At 41.9% G+C, this 19,414-nt stretch overlaps 1 protein-coding gene across 1 annotated transcript; it reads right to left on the reverse strand.

Moving 5' to 3' along the window:
* Positions 1-17,137: 17,137 nt before the first annotated feature.
* gja9a (gap junction protein alpha 9a) lies at positions 17,138-18,682 on the reverse strand. Its single transcript, XM_068010913.1, has one exon. It carries the CDS (start codon positions 18,680-18,682, stop codon positions 17,138-17,140), a length of 1,545 nt encoding a protein of 514 aa, XP_067867014.1.
* Between the last annotated feature and the right edge of the window lie 732 nt (positions 18,683-19,414).

Consider the following 19,414-nt stretch of genomic DNA (forward strand, 5'->3'; position numbering starts at 1 on the left):
ATAAAGAGAGGAAACAAAATATATTTTAAAATGGCAGCAGTGAGGAAGAAGCGGAGAATTATTTTTAAGGTTTATTCTCCAATCTGCAAAGTACCATTTTGCAAATAATTGACGTTATTAATTTACAGCATTGAGAGAACCTTAGCATTTGCGTCAACATAACTAGATGCAAAAAATCCTCATATAAATCATTTCTTTTCGACATCAGTTTTCTCTCTGTTTTTCTCTGCCCTGTCTCTTACCTCCTTTTATATTGTCAATTGAAGTTTCCCAACCGCCAAAGACTTGCAGATGAGGGCGGCACAGTGGTGCAGTGGTTAGCACCACAGCCTCACAGCTCCAGGGACCCGGGTTCAATTCTGGGTACTGCCTGTGTGGAGTTTGCAAGTTCTCCCTGTGACCATGTGGGTTTTCGCCAGTTTCCTCCCACCACCAAAGACTTGCAGGTGATAGGTAAATTGGCCATTGTAAATTGCCCCTAGTGTAGGTAGGGAATATGGGATTACTGTAGGGTTAGTATAAATGGGTGGTTCTTGGTCGGCACAGACTCAGTGGGCCGAAGGGCCTGTTTCAGTGCTGTATCTCTAAATAAAAAAATAAATAAATAAGACCTAAATTGCAATTTGCTAGAATAATCTCCTGAGCTTGATTTTAGAACTGGTCCCAACTTCAAGTGTACTACTCTTTAGGACAACTTTCCTCGTAGGCCAAGATCAGAAGAAGCTGAGCAACCTGAACTCCTCCTCATGTCACACTGCATTATCACTGAAATTCCTACATTATCACGGAATTCCGAGCACTGTGAATTTTAAAATACTTGTTTCAGACCTGATGCAGAAGGACACCAAAGAATGCAGTTGGTAGTGACTTTACTTTGCTAGGGATTGATTCATATGTAGGAACCACAATACACTACATTAGTACATTCAACATTCACATGGATGTTCATACTAAAGAACAAAATACCACACATATTAATATGGATTATTTTATCTTTATTTAACATCATTTAGCTCTCTGTAAAACTGCTACAAAATGTTTGACTGAATTTGCATAAGAAGGAACACATAGCATTGTGGAGAATAGAAATGTAACAATGATCAGAAATTACAAACATTCTTCCATTCACCAAGGTAAAGGGTGATCATGATAAATGCTTTGTGGTTCACCACACTCTCCCTTCCCTGCACTCCCTAGCTCAGGTATTGTACAAAATGTGCACTGTTAAGTTCTCTGTATGCTACCCAATCTCAGAAGAGCAACGTCACAGCACTCGTGTAGCACTTTCCTTACACCAATCTTCTTGTGATCCTACAGAAGATGATTTCCAACATGTGTTAAGTTCACAATAGGTCTGTGCTGTGGCCTTTTGGCCTACAGAAACTGGACTGTGATCTTTTCAAACTTATTTCACTCAAGGAACTCACAGACTTCATTCTCAGTCAGTGGTGGATTCAACTTCAAGTCTCAGAGGTTGTAGCACATTGGGCAGTATCTTACTGGTCCCATCAAGGTAGCTTTGAATGAATATAGGATGTTAGGGCATCAGGTCGACAGGCAGATGCATTCCCACTTCCAGCCGAACTTGCCAGAGGTGGGATGAAACCGGCAATGACTACCAGTGTAATAGCGCAGGTAGCCAATCCACATATTTAAGGGACCACCTAGGGGCAGATTGGGGATGCCACTAAGATCTTCCTGCAGTGGACTGGTTTTCTACCCCCCCCCCCCCACACTCCCGCTAAGGCCAAACCCTGGCAGGTGCTTGGAGACGCCAGGCCAGGGTGCCCGCGAGGCCTATTTTAGTTCCTCACCCCACTGGAGCGGCAGGGATCAATGGGCCACAGCCACAGGCCATCCTGTGGAGGTCTCCCCTCCACTCTGGTGGCTTGGCAGTTGTGGCCAGTTTGTTTTAAAAAGGTTGAAACCTCTTCAGAGGGCCCCTTCTGATCAGGCCTGCAGCCTCAGGAATCCGTCCACCATCCTTAATTGGACAGTTGTCGAGGAGGTGGCCAATTAGGAGGCCGTCTCCCATAAGATCTTGCTGGTGGGCGCACTGCCAGCAAGTGTGGGGTTGGGACCAGGACATGGTCCTGACCAATGCTTATTTTGAAAGGGGATAACAGCCTATTCATTCTGTGCCACCAAGTAACCAGTAGAACCTCCAAACAATTCTGAAATGTTACATTAATTGGCTATTGGAAATTCTTTTTACTTGCTGTATTTCCTGCCATTCTGGTGGTTTGTAGTTTTCCATAAGTTTTGTCCATATTCGTCGTTCATATTTGTGGACTAAATGATCAGAGGTAACATTATCAAATAACGGTAGAAATCTGGAGTGTTCACCCCTAAAAGGTTCTGGATGCTGGAACACTTGGAGCTTTCAAGAATGAGATCGATATATTTTTGTTAGTTAAGGTTATGAAGGCATATGCAGCTAATGCGGATAAATGGAATTGAGTCACAAATCGACCATAATTTACTGAATAGCAGGACACGCTCGAGAGGCTGAATGGTCTACATCTGTTTCTGTATTCCAAATGTAAAAGAGTAGCAGACTACTCATTTGGCACCATATTGCCTGAAACATGAATCAGTGTTGTGCTAAATTAAGTTTTAAGCATATTTTTGGATTACTAATTTTCAGCTTCCTGTCCATGTGGTTGCACGAGTCCACCTACAAGCATTTCCTAAGAGATTTCCTCAAAATGTCTCACTCCAACTCTGAATGCACAGTATTTATTTAGATAATGCAAGGTTGTCATCTCCTTTTGTCTGAGGTTTAAATGTTAAGATGGGGACTTTCATTCTATTTTAAAATGGCCACAATAATTTCTATTAAAAATACTGAGAAACCAGCAACTATAATCAGAGTGAATTTTGGAGACAATTCCTAGATACATTCACTTTCACACAGATGGTATTTGATCAATTACAGTAGCTACCTATGAAGGTGCCTAACTGAAGTCCAACACCATCTTTCATAGTTTGTCTAACACTTTCAGTATCATTAATAAAACTGTCACTGTGAAGCTTCTCTAACTCCAATTAGGGTGAAGTGAGCAGCTATTTAAGCCAAGAATTCCATCTGGTTGTTTAATTGGTAATCATAAAACCTGTAATAAGAGATCACATTGATTATCTGTATATGTAACCTGGAGTCAGCACCCATATGGACACATTATGGACAAATTTCACTGCAGTGTACATCCATGCCCTCAAGTCCTCCACACAAGATCATGGGCAGTAAAGTAGATCAGGACTGATGAACAAGTGGGGGAGGGGCAGAGTGAATGAGATGGTTGAAAGGTTATTTAAAAGATATTGTCAAGATGAAAGGTTTTGTTGATTTTTTTAGGTATGGGAAAATGTTGCTGGGGTTTAACAGTTTAATACAGCAAGATGGAAACATTAACTTTTACCACTACATTTAAGCTTTTTCACAATTATCAACAGCAAGAAAGCAGTAGAGATTCTAATTTTAATTTTTCAGGGCAATATGACATTAAAGTTAGATCGTTTTCTCTGATTAAGTGATTCTCTCTTTTCAAATAGCCTTACCCTATAAATTCACATCAAGATACTGTTCATGAAAGATGAGGTTTAACTTTACAAGAGAAACAAAAGTAGCATTATTGTAATTTTGTGAAATTAAAAAATAATAATTTAAGGTGCGCGATTGAAAATTGGAAGAGCCCATTTAGTGTGCTGAGGATGTTATTGGCTGAGGTTTGAATATTTGTTGCCCAGTTGTAGACGAAAACATCAATATCAGTCTTTCTGTTTATCTGACCTTAACTTCCATGTTTCCCCCTGTTGGAGGTTACTTACCAGGAAGGCAAGACAGTGTTGGGCATAGAATTCTCCAAACTGCTGCTAATGCTTCACACAGTTCAAGCAGGACGGATAATTTTTATGCTCACCAGTTTTCCTCTGAATGCTTGTTCCAGTAGTCCTGTAACTAAATACACTCAAGTATGCAAGTCAGTGGCATTTTGGGGGCAGTTTTATCCCTTCTCCCCCACACCACCAGGATGAAAAAAATCTGAAACCCAACCACAATGTACCTCCAATGCATTCACTTCCCGTACTGACAGAGGTGGGTTGGGGGCAGGCAACTAGCCTGTTCTCAGAATGCAAGTCTATCATTTAAATATTTTAATGAAGCTACTTGTCTCAAATTTGACCACAATTTTACTCAATGCCTGTGGGCTGGGTTTCCCACGGCTCTTGAAAGCCCGCAGCTGAAGTGGGCCAAGAAGGCGGCACAGTGGTGCAGTGGTTAGCACCGCAGCCTCACAGCTCCAGCGACCCGGGTTCAATTCTGGGTACTGCCTGTGTGGAGTTTGCAAGTTCTCCCTGTGTCTGCGTGGGTTTCCTCCGGGTGCTCCGGTTTCCTCCCACATGCCAAAGACTTGCAGGTTGATAGGTAAATTGGCCATTATAAATTGCCCCTAGTGTAGGTAGGTGGTAGGGAAATATAGGGACTGGTGGGGATCTGGTAGGAATATGGAATTAGTGTAGGATTAGTATAATATGGGTGGTTGATGGTCGGCACAGACTCGGTGGGCCGAAGGACCTGTTTCAGTGCTGTATCTCTAAAAAAAAAGGGCTGGATCCAGCAGGTAAGTGCCTTTCCAGCACAGCTTGTGGACCAGGAGGAGCAGAAGTGCTTCACCCCAGTTCCCCAAGCTCACCCGCTTCCTTCCCCACAATTCTCTAACCACCTGCCCATCGCAATTGGAACGCTCCACCACGCAATTGGACCTGTGCAATCAGACGATCCTGTAAGCGAACCCCCCCGCCCCCATCCTTCCTACAATCAGATGTCCGCCCCCAATCTTTTCCCCAGTCTGCGATGCCCTCCCTGGCCTATCCTCTCCTGCCCCCACCATGTCCCGACAAACCACAATCTCTGCCTGCTTCCTCTCTGATCACCAGTTGCGGCCTTGTGCTACAGACCTTCCAGCCCACTTGCCAGCCAACCTCTCAATCTGGCTGACAGACAGCTGCGAAAAGGAGTCAAAAATTTAAACGAGGTCCTGCCATTAAAATTAGCAGGACCTCTCTGTTACCCATAATTCCAGGTTTCCCAGCTTCTACAACATTCCCCGCCCTCCCCCCACCCTACCTCACCTCAACTGCCACTCCCTCTCTGTCTCCTAGCAAATATTGGGGCCTTTGACTCCCAAGTTCCAGTAGAGAAATCTTGTTCCAACTTAACTATACTTGTAATGCTTGGAGAAAGATTCAAGCAGGAATCATCAATATTTCTAGTACTACCATGTAGCACCTGTCTAACAGCTTTAGTTTTCTAAGAAGATTGCTCACACCGAGAATACAGACAGTAACTTAGTTTCTTTAATCACCACTGCTGGCTGGGCTCTGTAGTCTTTAAATGCAGTAGATCCTAAAATAGAACATGTAGCACAAGTCATACGTATGATCAATGCTATCCCTATCTCCAAATTTCCACATGGAAATACATGTCCTTCTCGATGTGCATCTTGCCATATGGAAACTGGAATGAACATTTCTGATAAACGTAAGAATCTCAGTCTGATTATGTATTTGGTGTTGCTGAGTGGACTTGCAGCAATTGAAATTTAGTGGTCTGATTGATTTTTCAAGCTGGAGTTTTTGGGTACTGTGAGCTTCACCCCTGTTTAATTATGATTCTAGCAGTTATGCAGTATGATTTTATAATGGTACATAGTTACATTCCCATTAATGAAGTATTCTGTTGGTCAGTGAAAGTTATTGTAGTATCTTAGTACAGCCTAAGCCACTATAATGATGCCAATAGGACTGCACTAAAAGTAATGATAACAGCAGAAATATGTCCAACACCATCACAGAAATTTTGCAAAGTGGAGATATAGTATAAAACGATCCTTTTAAAAATCTCCGCTCTGTCATAGCAAAGAGTGCAGCAGATTTGCCAGACAATAACTTTCTGCATGTAGCAACACCGTAAGTCACCTGAGACTAGCTGTTCTGAGATGAATTAGAGAAAGAGAGAGGGCCATGTGCTTCAAGGAACTGTGACTAGAGATGGCCTAGAGAGAATATGTTGCAGAGAGAACCCTTCACTTTGAAGGAACAAACTGCTAAGAGATGTGTGTTGATACAACAACAACTTGCATTTATATGGCACCTTTAACATTGTAAAACATCCAAGGCATTTCACAGGACTGTTAGAAAAAACAAAATTTGGCATCGAATCATGTATGGAGTAGCACAGATGACCAAAAGCTTGGTAAAAGAAGTAGGTTTGAAGGAGAGTCTTAAAGAAGGAGGGAGAGGTAAAGAGGTTTAGGGAGGGAATTCCAGAGCTTTGGGCCTAGGTAACTGAAGACTTGGCCACCAATAGTAGAACGATTAAAATCAGGGATACACAAGAGGCCAGAATTGGAGGAAAGCAGAGATCTTAAAGGGCTGCAGGACTGGAGGAGGTTACAGAGATAGAGAGCAGTGAGGCCCTAGAGGGATTTGAAGACATGGAGGAGAATTTTAAAACTGAGGCGTCGCCAAACCAGGAGCCAATGTAGGTCAGCAAGCACAGGGATGAAGAGTGAATGGGACTTGGTGCAAGTTAGGATACAGGCAGAGAGTTTTGGATGAGCTCAGTGTCATGCAGGCCCCCACCTGCCCAGAATGAGGCACACATTATTTCACCACATGAACATTAAAAACTTTTAAATGTTGCTGGGAAGAAAAGAGGGCCTATCACAGGGAATTGCGAGGCCCCTCACCGGAAAGACGTTTTTTTGAATACTAGCAGACAGTGTTGGAAGAAGACCTGGTCAGACCAGTTTAGTCACACGACTAACTGGCGGTTTGAATTTGAACTTGCCACAGAGTGCTTGAAATTCAAAAAGCTCTCTGCTCCTGGACTGAAAAGATCTCTCTCCTTTCTGCTCTCATCTCTTTCTCATGGAACTGAAGACCCCTTGAAGATACATGAACCCCAAGAGATAAAAGTCTCCTACAGTGAACAAGGTTTAAGAAGAATACTGGGCCCCAATGAAAAGCAAGACTACTTACAAAAGGACTGCAATGAGCTCGAAGCACAGTAAACAAGAAACTCTTCTGATATTGCCTCAAACCTCTCTATTTTATTTTTCTTCTGCTCTTTTCGCATGTGCGTATCGCATATGCATGCTAGCATGGGGCGCGGCATGTATCCGTAGGCGTTAACCATATTAGAGTTTAAGTTTTAATAAATTTCACTTCTCTTCTTTAAACCTAAGAAAACCTGGTGTGCTCATTTATTTGCCTTATAACTGGAAAGCAGTGAACAAGGATTCACCAAGGGGGAGATCAAAACACAGTGTTAAAAATCAAACCCTGTTACAATAAGACCAGGTGAAGACTGTAAAAGACTCCTAGACACCTTTCACACCTGGTCGTAACAGAAATTTGGGGGCTCATCTGGGATTTTACCCACAGAGGAGAGAAATTGGAAGTGGGAAGTCAAATTGTTCCCAATCAAAAAAGAGCAAGATTAATAGTTTTTTTGTGGTTGTGTGTGATTAAATACTAACATGTCTGCAACTGAAGCTAGTAGCTCTCCAAGCCACAATGAAGTAACTTGGGATAAGTTAAAAGCACTGTCTATGGAGGAGTTGAAAAAAATGGCTGAGCAGTGTGGGATCACTGTATGTGGCAAGGCGAGGAAGTCTGAACTTCTAAGGCCAGTGGCCAACCATTTTTCCCTTGAATCTGAAGAAGTAGAAACAGGCTTAGAAGTAGAATCCAACAGGATATTGTTAGCACAGATACAATTGGAACAGAGGTCGTAACATCAGGTTTACATAAGGTGGAAGATGGGAGGTCATTCAGGAGAGCATTGGAATAGTGAAGTCTAGCAGTAACAAAGGGATGAATGAAGGTTTCAGTAGCAGATGAGCTGTGCCGGGGCAGAGTCGGGTGATGTTACAGAGGTGGAAAGAGGTGATCTTGGTGATGGAGCAGATATATGGTTGGAGGCTCATCTCGAGGTCAAATACAACAGTCTGGTTCAGCATCAGACAGCTGCCAGGGAGAGGCATGGAGTCGGTGGCTCGGGAACAGAGTTTATGGCTTTGGTCCTCCCAATATTTAGGTAGAGGATCTTTTTACTCATCCAGTGGTGGATGTCAGGCAAGCTGTGTGACAAATCAGACACAGTGGAGGGGTCAAGCGACGTGGTGATGATGTGGAGCTGGATGTCGTCAGCGGACACGTGGACCCTGGCATTGTGTTTTCGAATGACGTTGCCAGAAGGCAGAATGTAGATGAGAAATAGGAGGGACCAAGGATAGATCCTTGGGGGATTCCAGAGGTAGCAGTGCAGGAGTGGGAAGAGCTAGGACTGGATAGCTAAGAAGGGAAACAGGCAAGACTACGCATCTGGACAGAGGAGAGGCACTGGAGGAGGATGGTGTGGTCAACCGTGTCAAAGGCTGGAAACAGGTTAAGAGGGATGAAGAGGGATATTTACCTTTGTCACAGGCACATATGGTATAATTTGTGACTTTGATAAGGTCCATTTCACAACTGTGGCAGGGACAGAAACCTGATGGGATTCAAACACGGGGCTGAATTTTACCGGCCGCTTGACGTTGCAGGTCGTGGTACAGGGGCCAGTAAAATGCTGCAGGGAGAGGCCCGCCTTGACCCACAACGTCGCAAAGGGCCCGCTGCATATCACTGGCGGCAGGGGGATTTCGGTGCGACCCCCCCCCGCCGTATGGCAGTGGGCCCTTCATCTAAACATGCAAATACACATATATTACATGCTAATAAACTTACCTGCAGACGGCGGACATCCCATGCCAATTTTACCAACTCTGAATGCAGCTTGCATACCTTCTGAACTCTGTACGGAGTTCTGGGCAATAACCTGGTGGGGAAGGGGGAGGAATAACATTTTCATGGCAGGAGGGATGGAGGAGCGGAGAAATCAATTTTTATTGGATGTGGGGGTGGTGGGAGGGGTTGAAGGGCAAAATATTGAAGGTTGGGGGGGAAGGTTTGTGTATTTGAAATATCAACTGATGGTCATTTAATTGCTTGAAATTACCATGGGGGGGGGGGATTGGGGAAGGGCCTCCATCACTTGTTTTTCAAAGTATTAAACATCATTCACATTTACCCTTTAAATACTGAATTTCTTTGTAAGGACTTAAAGACCTTTAAAAATGGCGCCAGCACCTACTTGTGGCGCCGGACACCCTTGCCGGGGATGCGGAGCCGCCGTCTCTACGTCATCAGGGGCGGCCAATCCACCCCCTCTATTTAAATAAGCCCCTGCACGTAATATCGCGGGGGCTCACGGACGGCGCATCTGTGCGGGATGCGCACAGTTCTTAGAGTGTGCCGCCGCAAACTGCGGCGCATTCATAAAATTCAGCCCATGGAGTTGCAGAAAAGATGGACACATGTTTGGGGGGGTGACATGTTCAAGGATTTTGGAGAGAAAAGCGAGGTTGGAGGTCGGGCAGTAGTTTGCAAGGACAGCGGGTTCAAGGTTTTTTGTTTGTTTTTTGAGGAGAAGGCTGATGATTTCAGATTTGAAGAGCAGGAAGACAGTACCAGCGGAGAGGGAATTGTTAACAATATCAGCTAACGTGGGGCCAGGAAAGGAAGTTGGATAGTCAGCTGTTTGGTTGGGATAAGGTGGAGGGAGCAGGAATTGGGTGTCATGGACAAAGTGAGCTCAGAAAGGGCATGAGGAGAGATAGGATAGAAACTAGAGAAAGATGTGAGTTCAGGGCTAGGACAAAGGGGGACTGTAATTTTTATTTTAACTTTGTTTTAACATTGCAGTGCTGTGGATTGATGGAGGGGGTGGTGATTTATGGAATGTGTGATTATCACATCCTTCACTTGTGAATTTCTTATGGTAGGACATGAAGAAATAGTCATGGCCAAAATGTTACACAATTATCATAATCTTTTTCACTATGTATGTAAAATTCTCCCTGGCTTTTTTACCCCTGTCATTTTACCTTTCACTAGCCATGTATCAGTTAGTCAATTTTCTCCTATACCTCTGCTTGTGCCTCTCTATAACTGACTTTTCAGTAGTGTGCAACCAGAGCCATGGTGACTTATAAATGTTAGTGTTCTCTGACTTTCTCTTTGGGGGAATTGCTTCTCAGATGATTAACACTATCCTGTAAGTAAGCTGAGCACTGAAATGCACCATGTGACATAATGTGGGATAAAACCTACAGTCCATTACTCCTAGCAGCACAGCTCATTACACTGGACCATCTTTGTAGCATCACCGATGTTATACCAGCACTCTACAACCAGGAGTCAGCAAAGTATTAGAACTTTATAAAATCCAAATCAACAATTGGAATATAGTTGACTATAGCTGTTTTTTTTTTTGGAGCATTAGTGTTATTCAAGTGAGGTGGCAGCAGCATTTTCCTTACTTAGAAATGTCAGTCTATTATTTTGATAAGGATACCTCTTCTAACTCTCAGTGCAGGACAGTGAGATCTGTCTATTCTCAGCCTATTAAGTACAGGGCCCGCAGTACTCCCAGTGAGTGGAGAGCATGTAATAATCTTTTCCAGTTCAAATGCAAAATTTTCAGCAGCTCCTAAAGCCATTGGTCACTGACTCTGTTTTTTCATAATGGTTAAAAGCTGAAGTACAGTGATCTGAAAGGAAAAAAAAAGGAAAAGAGAAAACAATCATACCAGAGGAATTAGGCAACATTAACAATCATCTTACAGATGAACAATGAGGAATCAATTGCCACATTTTACCAATAAAGAAAATGTTGCAGCCATAGATTGCAAGGCTTGGTTACAGAATTGTAAGATATGTGCTTCCAGCACATAACAGGAATGCCGAAGTATAAAATCCCAGCAGTATGTTTAATACATAGTCATACCTTATCTTGCTATCATACATAAGATGTATAATCTGTTATCATTTACAGTCCCCATTACTGTTAAATATTAAGCTAATTCTCCATCATATGTATCCTCATAACATAGTATGTTTTCCCTTTAAAAACTCAATTAATTATTCTTCATGCAGGCTGATAATACTATCCTTCTATTAAATTGATAATTATGAATGTTTCTTGGCCATCACTTGATTTATTCCCATCTATTACTCAGACTTAGCATCTGATTAATAGTTTAGGTACATCTCACTTTTACTCCCATCAGTCCTCCTTGGATATATAGGCTGTCTAGCATTAATTAATTCACTTTTACTTTTGTTTGAATCCCAACTTTAAAGAGTTACATATAAATGAAGGAGAAGAATAATCATGATTTTGTGAAGGAGAAAGAGGCATGATGATAGAAAGGTCCACCCAGTCTGAACCACAGTAAGGTGTGAACCTAAATAACCCACCTCATCATTTATCAGATCCTGTTTCCAAAACCACAAGATAGCAAAAAACACAAGGTTCTCTGGCTGCTGCTTGAACCAGTCACCCATCCCCTCCCCTCTGCCCATGCTCCTCCCTGCCAAACCTGGGGCTAGACCCATCATCTTTTGAAGAAGATTTTAAAGTACTATGCTAGTTACTGTAATTAAGACATTTCTTTTAATACTATACTGCTTGCCTAAAGTATTTCCAGATGTACAGTAGACAACCATCATTGAGACCATTTAAGGCAGTTAAAGAGCCTAGTAAAAAATATGACTTGAAGTCCATCAATGAACTTAATCCTGTATTTAATTAATCTGTTCATAATGTTTCACATGAAATGAAATCTAAAGACTTGTTATTGAGAAATAAATTAATTATTAGGAGTGGAGAGGTCAAAACTGTATATACCTTGCGAGGAGTTCAGAAAAATATATAAATGGCAGAAGGCAGAAAAAGGGAAGTCAAAGGCTATGAATTTTGGTGTACATACTTAATAGATGGCTCCTAGCCATCTGCACCTCTACGGCCCGCATATTACTTAGAAATATACAATATGCAATATACCATTTCTTTTTAATGAAGCCTTATTGTCTTATTACTGTAGACTCCAAGTTCGTTCCTGCAGTGTTCAACTTGCTCCTGCTCTGCATCTACCGTATGCACCATTGTGCTTTTTATATATATTAAAAAGAATCTAAAAATGTATTCTAAAAATTCATCACTCCAAAATAGTCAAAATCTCTTGCTCCCAGAAATACAGTGAAAACTGATGACAGTCGATGTGAGAGGGAGAAATGTTTTGTATTAAGCTGCTAAAATATTAAAACACACTGTGTTTAATTATATTTGTAAAGAAAATTTGCTTTTGAGGGCCCACATCGTCACCATTGAGTACATTTACAGGTGGGGTCGTTACAAAAAGGCTTGGCTGTACATCGTGTGTCATTATAAATGGGAAGTTCAGGATTAGAACTAATTAGCAAATTAGCTAAAGTTTGGCAACCACTCCTCTAACTACAAGATCACTGTCACAACCTTCCTCCTATTGGCCTTGTTTAGTCTTCATCCATTCTGTCTGTCTGTCTGCCAAATTGCCCTCTACAACCATCCATCCATGCTGTACTCTACAGGGATGTTTTGCATATGAAGGGTTCTCTATAAATGTAAGTTTTTTTAATTGTTGTTGTTAAAGAAAGGTATGCAAGCTCATGAGCATCTCCATGCTGCTGTTTGAACAACTTGACCCACATCTCTAAGTTAAGATGTATTGTGCAGCTGCAGATTATGTCCAGATCAAAGTGATAGTTCAGCTTAAATACACTTCAGGAAAGGGAACCAATGGAGTCCGCTGCCCTACTCACACCCAATAGTACAATATTCCAAGTTAGAGGTGTCCACTCAAGAGAGCTGAATTTGTGACAGGCCTGAAATATATCATTTTAAATGAGATAAAGGCCTCTTGTTGACCTATTTGCAATAATGTGCCATGTTCAGGGAATTGTATTCAGTAAGTGGCTTCGGACTAAACCCAGATTTCAAACATTTAGAAAATGAAAAAATTCATGATCAGAACAATTGGTCGTAAGAAGACTTTAGTTACAAAAAAACAATGTACTTGCTTTTAGAGTACTTATTTGTCCAATTTTGGGAACAATGTTTCAGAACCAGGATATTACAATTCATCCCACGTCTTTCTCAACCGTGTGAAATATTTTAAGTCAATTGTTAAAATTGCATTCATGAGTTTGCAGTTTCAGTGACATGTATGACTAAAGTGGGCAATAATTAGCCTGGGTCTTCTCAGCCAAGAACAATCAATGAAAGGAAACAGGGTTTTATTACACCACTTGTCCTTTTGAAAGAAAATCCACAAAAAAATCTTTTATTCATCTTGCTGGGCACCCTTGCAACAGTGTAGAGAGTGCTGGGAACATCGGCAGAAAGTTCAATTGGGTGGTAAATGGTGAAGCTGGAGTATAGCTTTGGTTGTGTCTGGAATTCACTCCCTAAATTTATCTCCCTCACTACTCTTTTAAGACGCTCTTTAAAACCTACCTTTTTAACCAAACTTTATGTGACTCAGTGTCAAATTTGTTTGATAATGCTCCTGTGAAGCACCTTGGGACATTTTAATACATTAAAGGTGCTATATAAATTCGAGTAGTGACTGTGTTGTTGTGAATTACACAAGATATTGATACCCTAGGTTAGTTCATTGAAGTAGGTTGATGTGCACTGTTTTGTTAAAGTAGGAGAAGCTGATGCTGAGTAGTTTTATAGATGAAATAAAGGAGCAACTAAAACAAGCAAATAAATAACACTTCAGTAGAAGCCATGACATGCAGGGCAGCTTTAAAGGTATAACACTAGCATGCAGGCTAAATACTTTGCAAAACCAGCAAGCTTTAGCTAAGCAAATGTAACTCTAAATGAATCAACAAATAAATGGGAAATGAGCTTAAGAAGGAAAGTGGCCTGTACAAATCATCCAAAGAGAAGGGGGAAGGTGCTCACTGGAATGAATAGAAGAAAATGCTGAAGCATGTTAAAAAGGGTGATCAGAGGGGCAATGAGAAACCTGGGAAAAGACATAGCAGCTGAGGCTAAGCCTAACAGTAAAAATGTCTTTCAGTACCACAACAAATAGAGTGCAGCCAGAGAAGAAACAAAAACCACTAAAAATTAAAAACAGTCTTGTAACTGAGGATGAATGCAAAATGGCAAATACCGCAAATGACTTTGTACTTACAAGGGAAGGGTTGAGCATTGTGTCCTCTCCAAACAAAGATATACCAAGTAGAATTAACGATCTCCAAGGATAAATGATATTCACCCCAGAGTGTTGAGAGAGATGATGGAGGAGATTTGTGAAGTATTGATAATCATTAGGAGAGGGTCAATGGACAGTGGGAGGTACCAGTAGATTGGAAACAGGTTAACATAGCACCGATATTCAAAAAGGGTAATAAAACAGATTGAGGCAACTATAGAATCGTTAGCCTTACTGCTTTCCAAGTAAGATAATAGACAAAATCAGGAGTAACCTTGAGAATCATCTGTACATCAATAACCTCATTAACAGCAGTCAGCAAGGATTCAGAAATGGAAGAACCTATCTAACCAGGTTTCTCTTCTTTGAATAAGTGACAACCCAAGTGGACTGTGGTAAGCTCTAGGACAAGGTGAACCTCAACTTCCAAAAGGCTTTTGCTAAAACAGGAACATGAAAGGCTATTAAATTAAAGTCAAAGCTGTGAGGATTCAGGGTAAACCCTGGGAATGGGTAAGAATATGGCTAAAGGATTGTGAGTACTCGTTAGAGCAGTTATGTTGGAGTTGGAGCTGGTGTACTGAGCTCTGTACCTCAGGGCTTGGTACTGGGACCACTACTGGTTCTAATTTACATATATGACTTGGATTTAAAAACTCAATGCAAAGTGGTCAAATTTGCAGATGATCCCAAGTTAGATGGGGCAGTGAAATCAGAGAAGGCAACTCAGAAGTTACAGAATGAGTTGAACAATATACCCAAGTGGGAAGAACAATGGAAGATGATCCTTAATGCACGCACACGTAGGGGTCCCAGCATCGGCCTCTGAAGGGAATGGGGCCGGAAGATCGGAGCAGCAGCAGCCCACCACAGAACCCAACGCCGGGAATGCCAGACCCAATCTTCCCGGCAGTGGGGAAGCTCCGTGGCAGCACATCTGCCGCTCTGTGGCAGGACCTGAATTTGAATATTAAAATCACTTATTTAAATACATTTAATTGGAAGCCGGTGTGATCTTACCAGCACTTCCCATCCATTTGTAGTGAAGTTGGGGGGGGGGGGGGGATGTTAACTCTGCATTGTCAATGTAGTGATGGCAGGAAAGGGTTGAACTCTGCACTTAGGTCAGTTGGGGGGATGAAAGGGGTCAACTCTGTACTTAGTGTATATTGGATGGAAAAGGGGTAATCGGGGCTTATCTGGTGTAATTGTGGCAGGATGGGTCAAACTTTATTTTTTGTTGCAGTTGGGGGTGCGGGGTTAACTTTCATCTGTCAACGCAGGCCTGGAAGCCCTTTAAAAATGGCGCCAGCGCCTACGCAGAAACAAGCGACGCCATTGACAGCGTTGCCGAGGCCACCCCCGCCACGTGATGGGGAGGGGGGTTCGGCCGCCCTGGGGGAGGGGGTGGCCACCCTGCATATTATAATGAGCACGTCAGCGCACAGCCCGCACATTTTTTTTCACAAAATACAATGCAGCCCATAATGTGCTTCATGTAGAGAGGAAAAATAGACATCATGTATACTCCAGTAAATGGCGTTGAAATAGCTAAGGATGAAACTGAAAGCAGCCCTAGGAGACTTTGTAGACTCAGAATGAAATATATCCAACCAATGCACAGAAGCAATCAATAAATCTAATGCATATCCAATATAGTAGATTATGAGTCAAAGGAGGTAACGATCAAACTGTATAATGCTGTGTTCAGACTGCAACATGAATACTGTGAATGAATACTATGTCTAGTTCTGGTTGCAAGCACTGGAAGCAGTGCGCAGAAGAGCCACATTCCTGGCCCCCAATATCAGGGGTCTGAGATATGAGGAAAGATCAGATAGGCTTGGGGCTTTTCAGCTTGGCAAGGAGGTGTCTGAGATTAGCCCTTACAATGCGTAAATAAAATCATTAAGGGTATAGAGAAAGTTAACCTGAAATATTATTTTGAATTAAGGTGCGAGAGTAGAATAAGGGAATACAGCTTCAAAGTAGGAAAAGGTAATTTTTTGACTGATACCAGGAAATTCGTCACACAAAAAGTGATCAACATGTGGAATGAACAGCCAGATAGCGTAGTGCCCTGGAATTATTTAAGAAACAATGGAAAAACATCAGCGTCTCTCTGGATGGCTGAAATAAGATGGGCCAAATGGTTTTCCTCCATGGTACTTATCAGTAAATAAACAAACTATATAACTATCCCTTTCTTGATATTATCCCAATAATATGAAAATTAAAATACTTTATCCGTCTAACTCGTTTTTTGATACTGCTGCTTGTACCTTCACAGGTCCAGATCTGTACAATAACAGTACCAAGTAGCTGGAAAGGTCGTAGCAGAATGTATGTCCTACAGAAGTTCAGAATCATATAACAGAACTACATTATCTACTTTATCAATTTTCAATCTGTATACTCGCTGTTGCCAATACCTGTTTCATGTTTCATTTATTTTTAAACTTGTATTGACAGCAGAGGATGGTTCAATCTGCAGCAATCAAGATCCATGACATTGCACTCACCTACTTTAATCCATTCTCTCAGGACCTCAAAGCTGTGGAACTTTTTAGTTCCCTCAGTCTTTTGTTTGGCTACAATCAACAGACTTTTAAACCCCTAGCTCAGCATTACCTAACCACTATTTCCTAATTTACCTGTTTGTTTAAATCTTGATGGTGTCCAGCACTACGGGTTTCAGCCCCTTCACTCTTGTTTCTCAATTTAAAAAATGTTTGATGGTCTATGTACATAGAGTAGTCTTAGTTTTCGTGGCATCGAATAAAGAAAGATCTGTTTGGGGTATTCGAGTCTTTATTCACTGTCTGTTTCTTGGTCATGTTTTCATATGACATGTTGCACATAACTGCTGATCTAAAGGTGAGCCCAAGTATTTGAAACAAAACAACCCCACTTTACTAAAATCCAAGTATGTACTCTTGTATTTAACAGAGGAAAGGTATTAATTAAACTAACGCTTATATCTGGAGATCGGTGGGAGCACGCCTGCCGCTGGCGTTACTTGCCAATGACATTCTCCGTGAGGGAGAGAGAGCCTGGGGACTGTCGCCGTTTCCGCTATGCTTCGACTCTGAGCTGGATTCACAGATTGAATCGGGGGTGTCAGGTCTTCTGGGCCGTTTGAGATCCGTTTTCGAAGCTGCCCGGACCCTTGTAGCACTGAAGCCAGATCTTCCCTTGTTACTTGGTTCAGATTCTGTGGCAGAGCCGCTGCGCTCGACCACTGTGGCGCAGTTAAATGAGGCGCTGACTCGGCGTAGTTTGCGACTGGTACTGGCTGAAATTGCGGGGAATGATGTGTGAAGGGACGGGTATAACATACCGGCTGTTGACAGCTCCATCTGACTAGCTGAATGTGAGTTTGGGGTGGAACCACCAACAGGCAGGGAGACAGCGTTGGAGTGCTCAATAAGTTCTTCACTCCTTTGGCTGGGAACCTCTGATCCATTTGATTTTTTGGGGCCTTCATTGCAGCTTGATGCTGTGCTAAACTGTGTATTAAATTGATTGGCCATTGGATGCTCCTCTTGCTCATCTTTATGACTTTGTTTCCGATCATCTTGGATGGGTTTAAACCCAGAGGGTGGTGTAAATATTGGATACATTGTGGGCTCCGCTTGTTTCTCAAATAACAAATTGTAACTGCTGGGGGCAGTAGGGATCATGGTCTGTGGGTGTCTAGATGTGGAGACTGAGATTTGCTGAACACTTGAGTTCTTCTGTGATTTGTTTATGCAGAGATCTCCCACTTCCTCTTTGAGTTTGGGATAATATCCAAAAAGTCCCACTTCAATTTTCTTACAGCCCAAATGAATGATTTCGAGAATGTTTAAAAACAAGGAAACTGCTGCAATGCACAACATGAATAACATGAAAACGGTCTTCTCAGTGGGTCTTGATACAAAGCAATCAACAATGTTGGGGCAGGGGAGCCGTTTACATTTGTACAGAGGATCCAATTCGAGTCCATAGAGCAAAAACTGACCCATCATAAACCCTACTTCAACTACAGACCTGGTGAGAATGTGCAGGACGTATGTACGTAGCAATGACCCTCTCAGTGGTGCTTTGTTTAATTTTCTGCGCTCCAACTGTCTTAATTCTCGCTCCAATCTACGCCTGTCTTCCACCATTGTCTCAGCCTCTTCCAGTTCACCTTTCAGCTCTACTTTCTTCTTCTGTCTTTCTTTCTCCAGTGCTCTGAGTCTATACAGAGCATGGCCCATATACACTAGGGATGGCGAAGACACAAAGATTACCTGCAAGACCCAGTATCGTATGAGAGAGATTGGGAAAGCCTTGTCATAGCACACGTTTCTGCAGCCTGGTTGGTCTGTGTTACAGATGAATTCCGATTGCTCATCATTCCACACGTCTTCAGCAGCCACTCCAAGAACAAGCATGCGGAATATGAAAAGAATTGTCAGCCATATTTTCCCAACAATGGTGGAGTGGACATGAACTTCCTCCAAAATTCCTCCGAGGAAGTTCCAGTCGCCCATCCTCAGTGCTTTATTTCAGTACAGAGTCCTAACAACAGAAATCATTGCAATTTTAGTTGGGTAGTTTGTTCAATGTTGATATCTTGTAAATTGCTAGATGTTTGTTACGCAAGGGTAATAAGGGTTATTGAACCAAGGAAGGTAGATGGAGTTAAGATACAGATCAGTCATGATTTAATTGAATGACAGAACAGGCTTGAGGGGCTGTTCCTGTGCTTAATTTCAACTAAAGGTAACTTAATGGTCCCAAAGGAGACTGGCAGATTCTATATTTTATATACTGTACTTGACAACATTACATTATTGAATGTCTATTCAATGTACCTGTTACCAATAAATACCCTAGAGATGCAGGATGAACATCAGAATGAACTATTTTGTTGAATTTCACAAGTGAAGCATGTATTAGCGATATTGGGAATCTATAATCTAGACTCTACTGAACCATCACATTACAAATCGATAATCATGCTCATTTTTAATCAGTATTTCTTTTCACAGACTCTGGGGGGATTGAGTGAATATTTGCACTGTATGGTGCATTTTTCTTCTAACAATTACCTTTGATTAATATTGAAGCAGTTGTTCTAAAGATGTATTTATCTAATACGAAAACCTGATTTATCTTCATAAATCCTCCTTTATGCACACTGAATAATAATTACACTAAAGATCAACTTTTATTTTGGTAAAGGTTATCTCATCAAAGGATGGAAAGGCCACAAGTGACAT

The sequence above is a fragment of the Heterodontus francisci genome, chromosome 31, assembly GCF_036365525.1.
Source record: "Heterodontus francisci isolate sHetFra1 chromosome 31, sHetFra1.hap1, whole genome shotgun sequence".
NCBI lineage: Eukaryota > Metazoa > Chordata > Chondrichthyes > Heterodontiformes > Heterodontidae > Heterodontus > Heterodontus francisci.

Excerpts from the sequence above, each read along its gene's own strand:
- gja9a (XM_068010913.1), bottom strand. The coding sequence starts at position 18,682 with ATGGGCGACTGGAACTTCCTCGGAGGAATTTTGGAGGAAGTTCATGTC.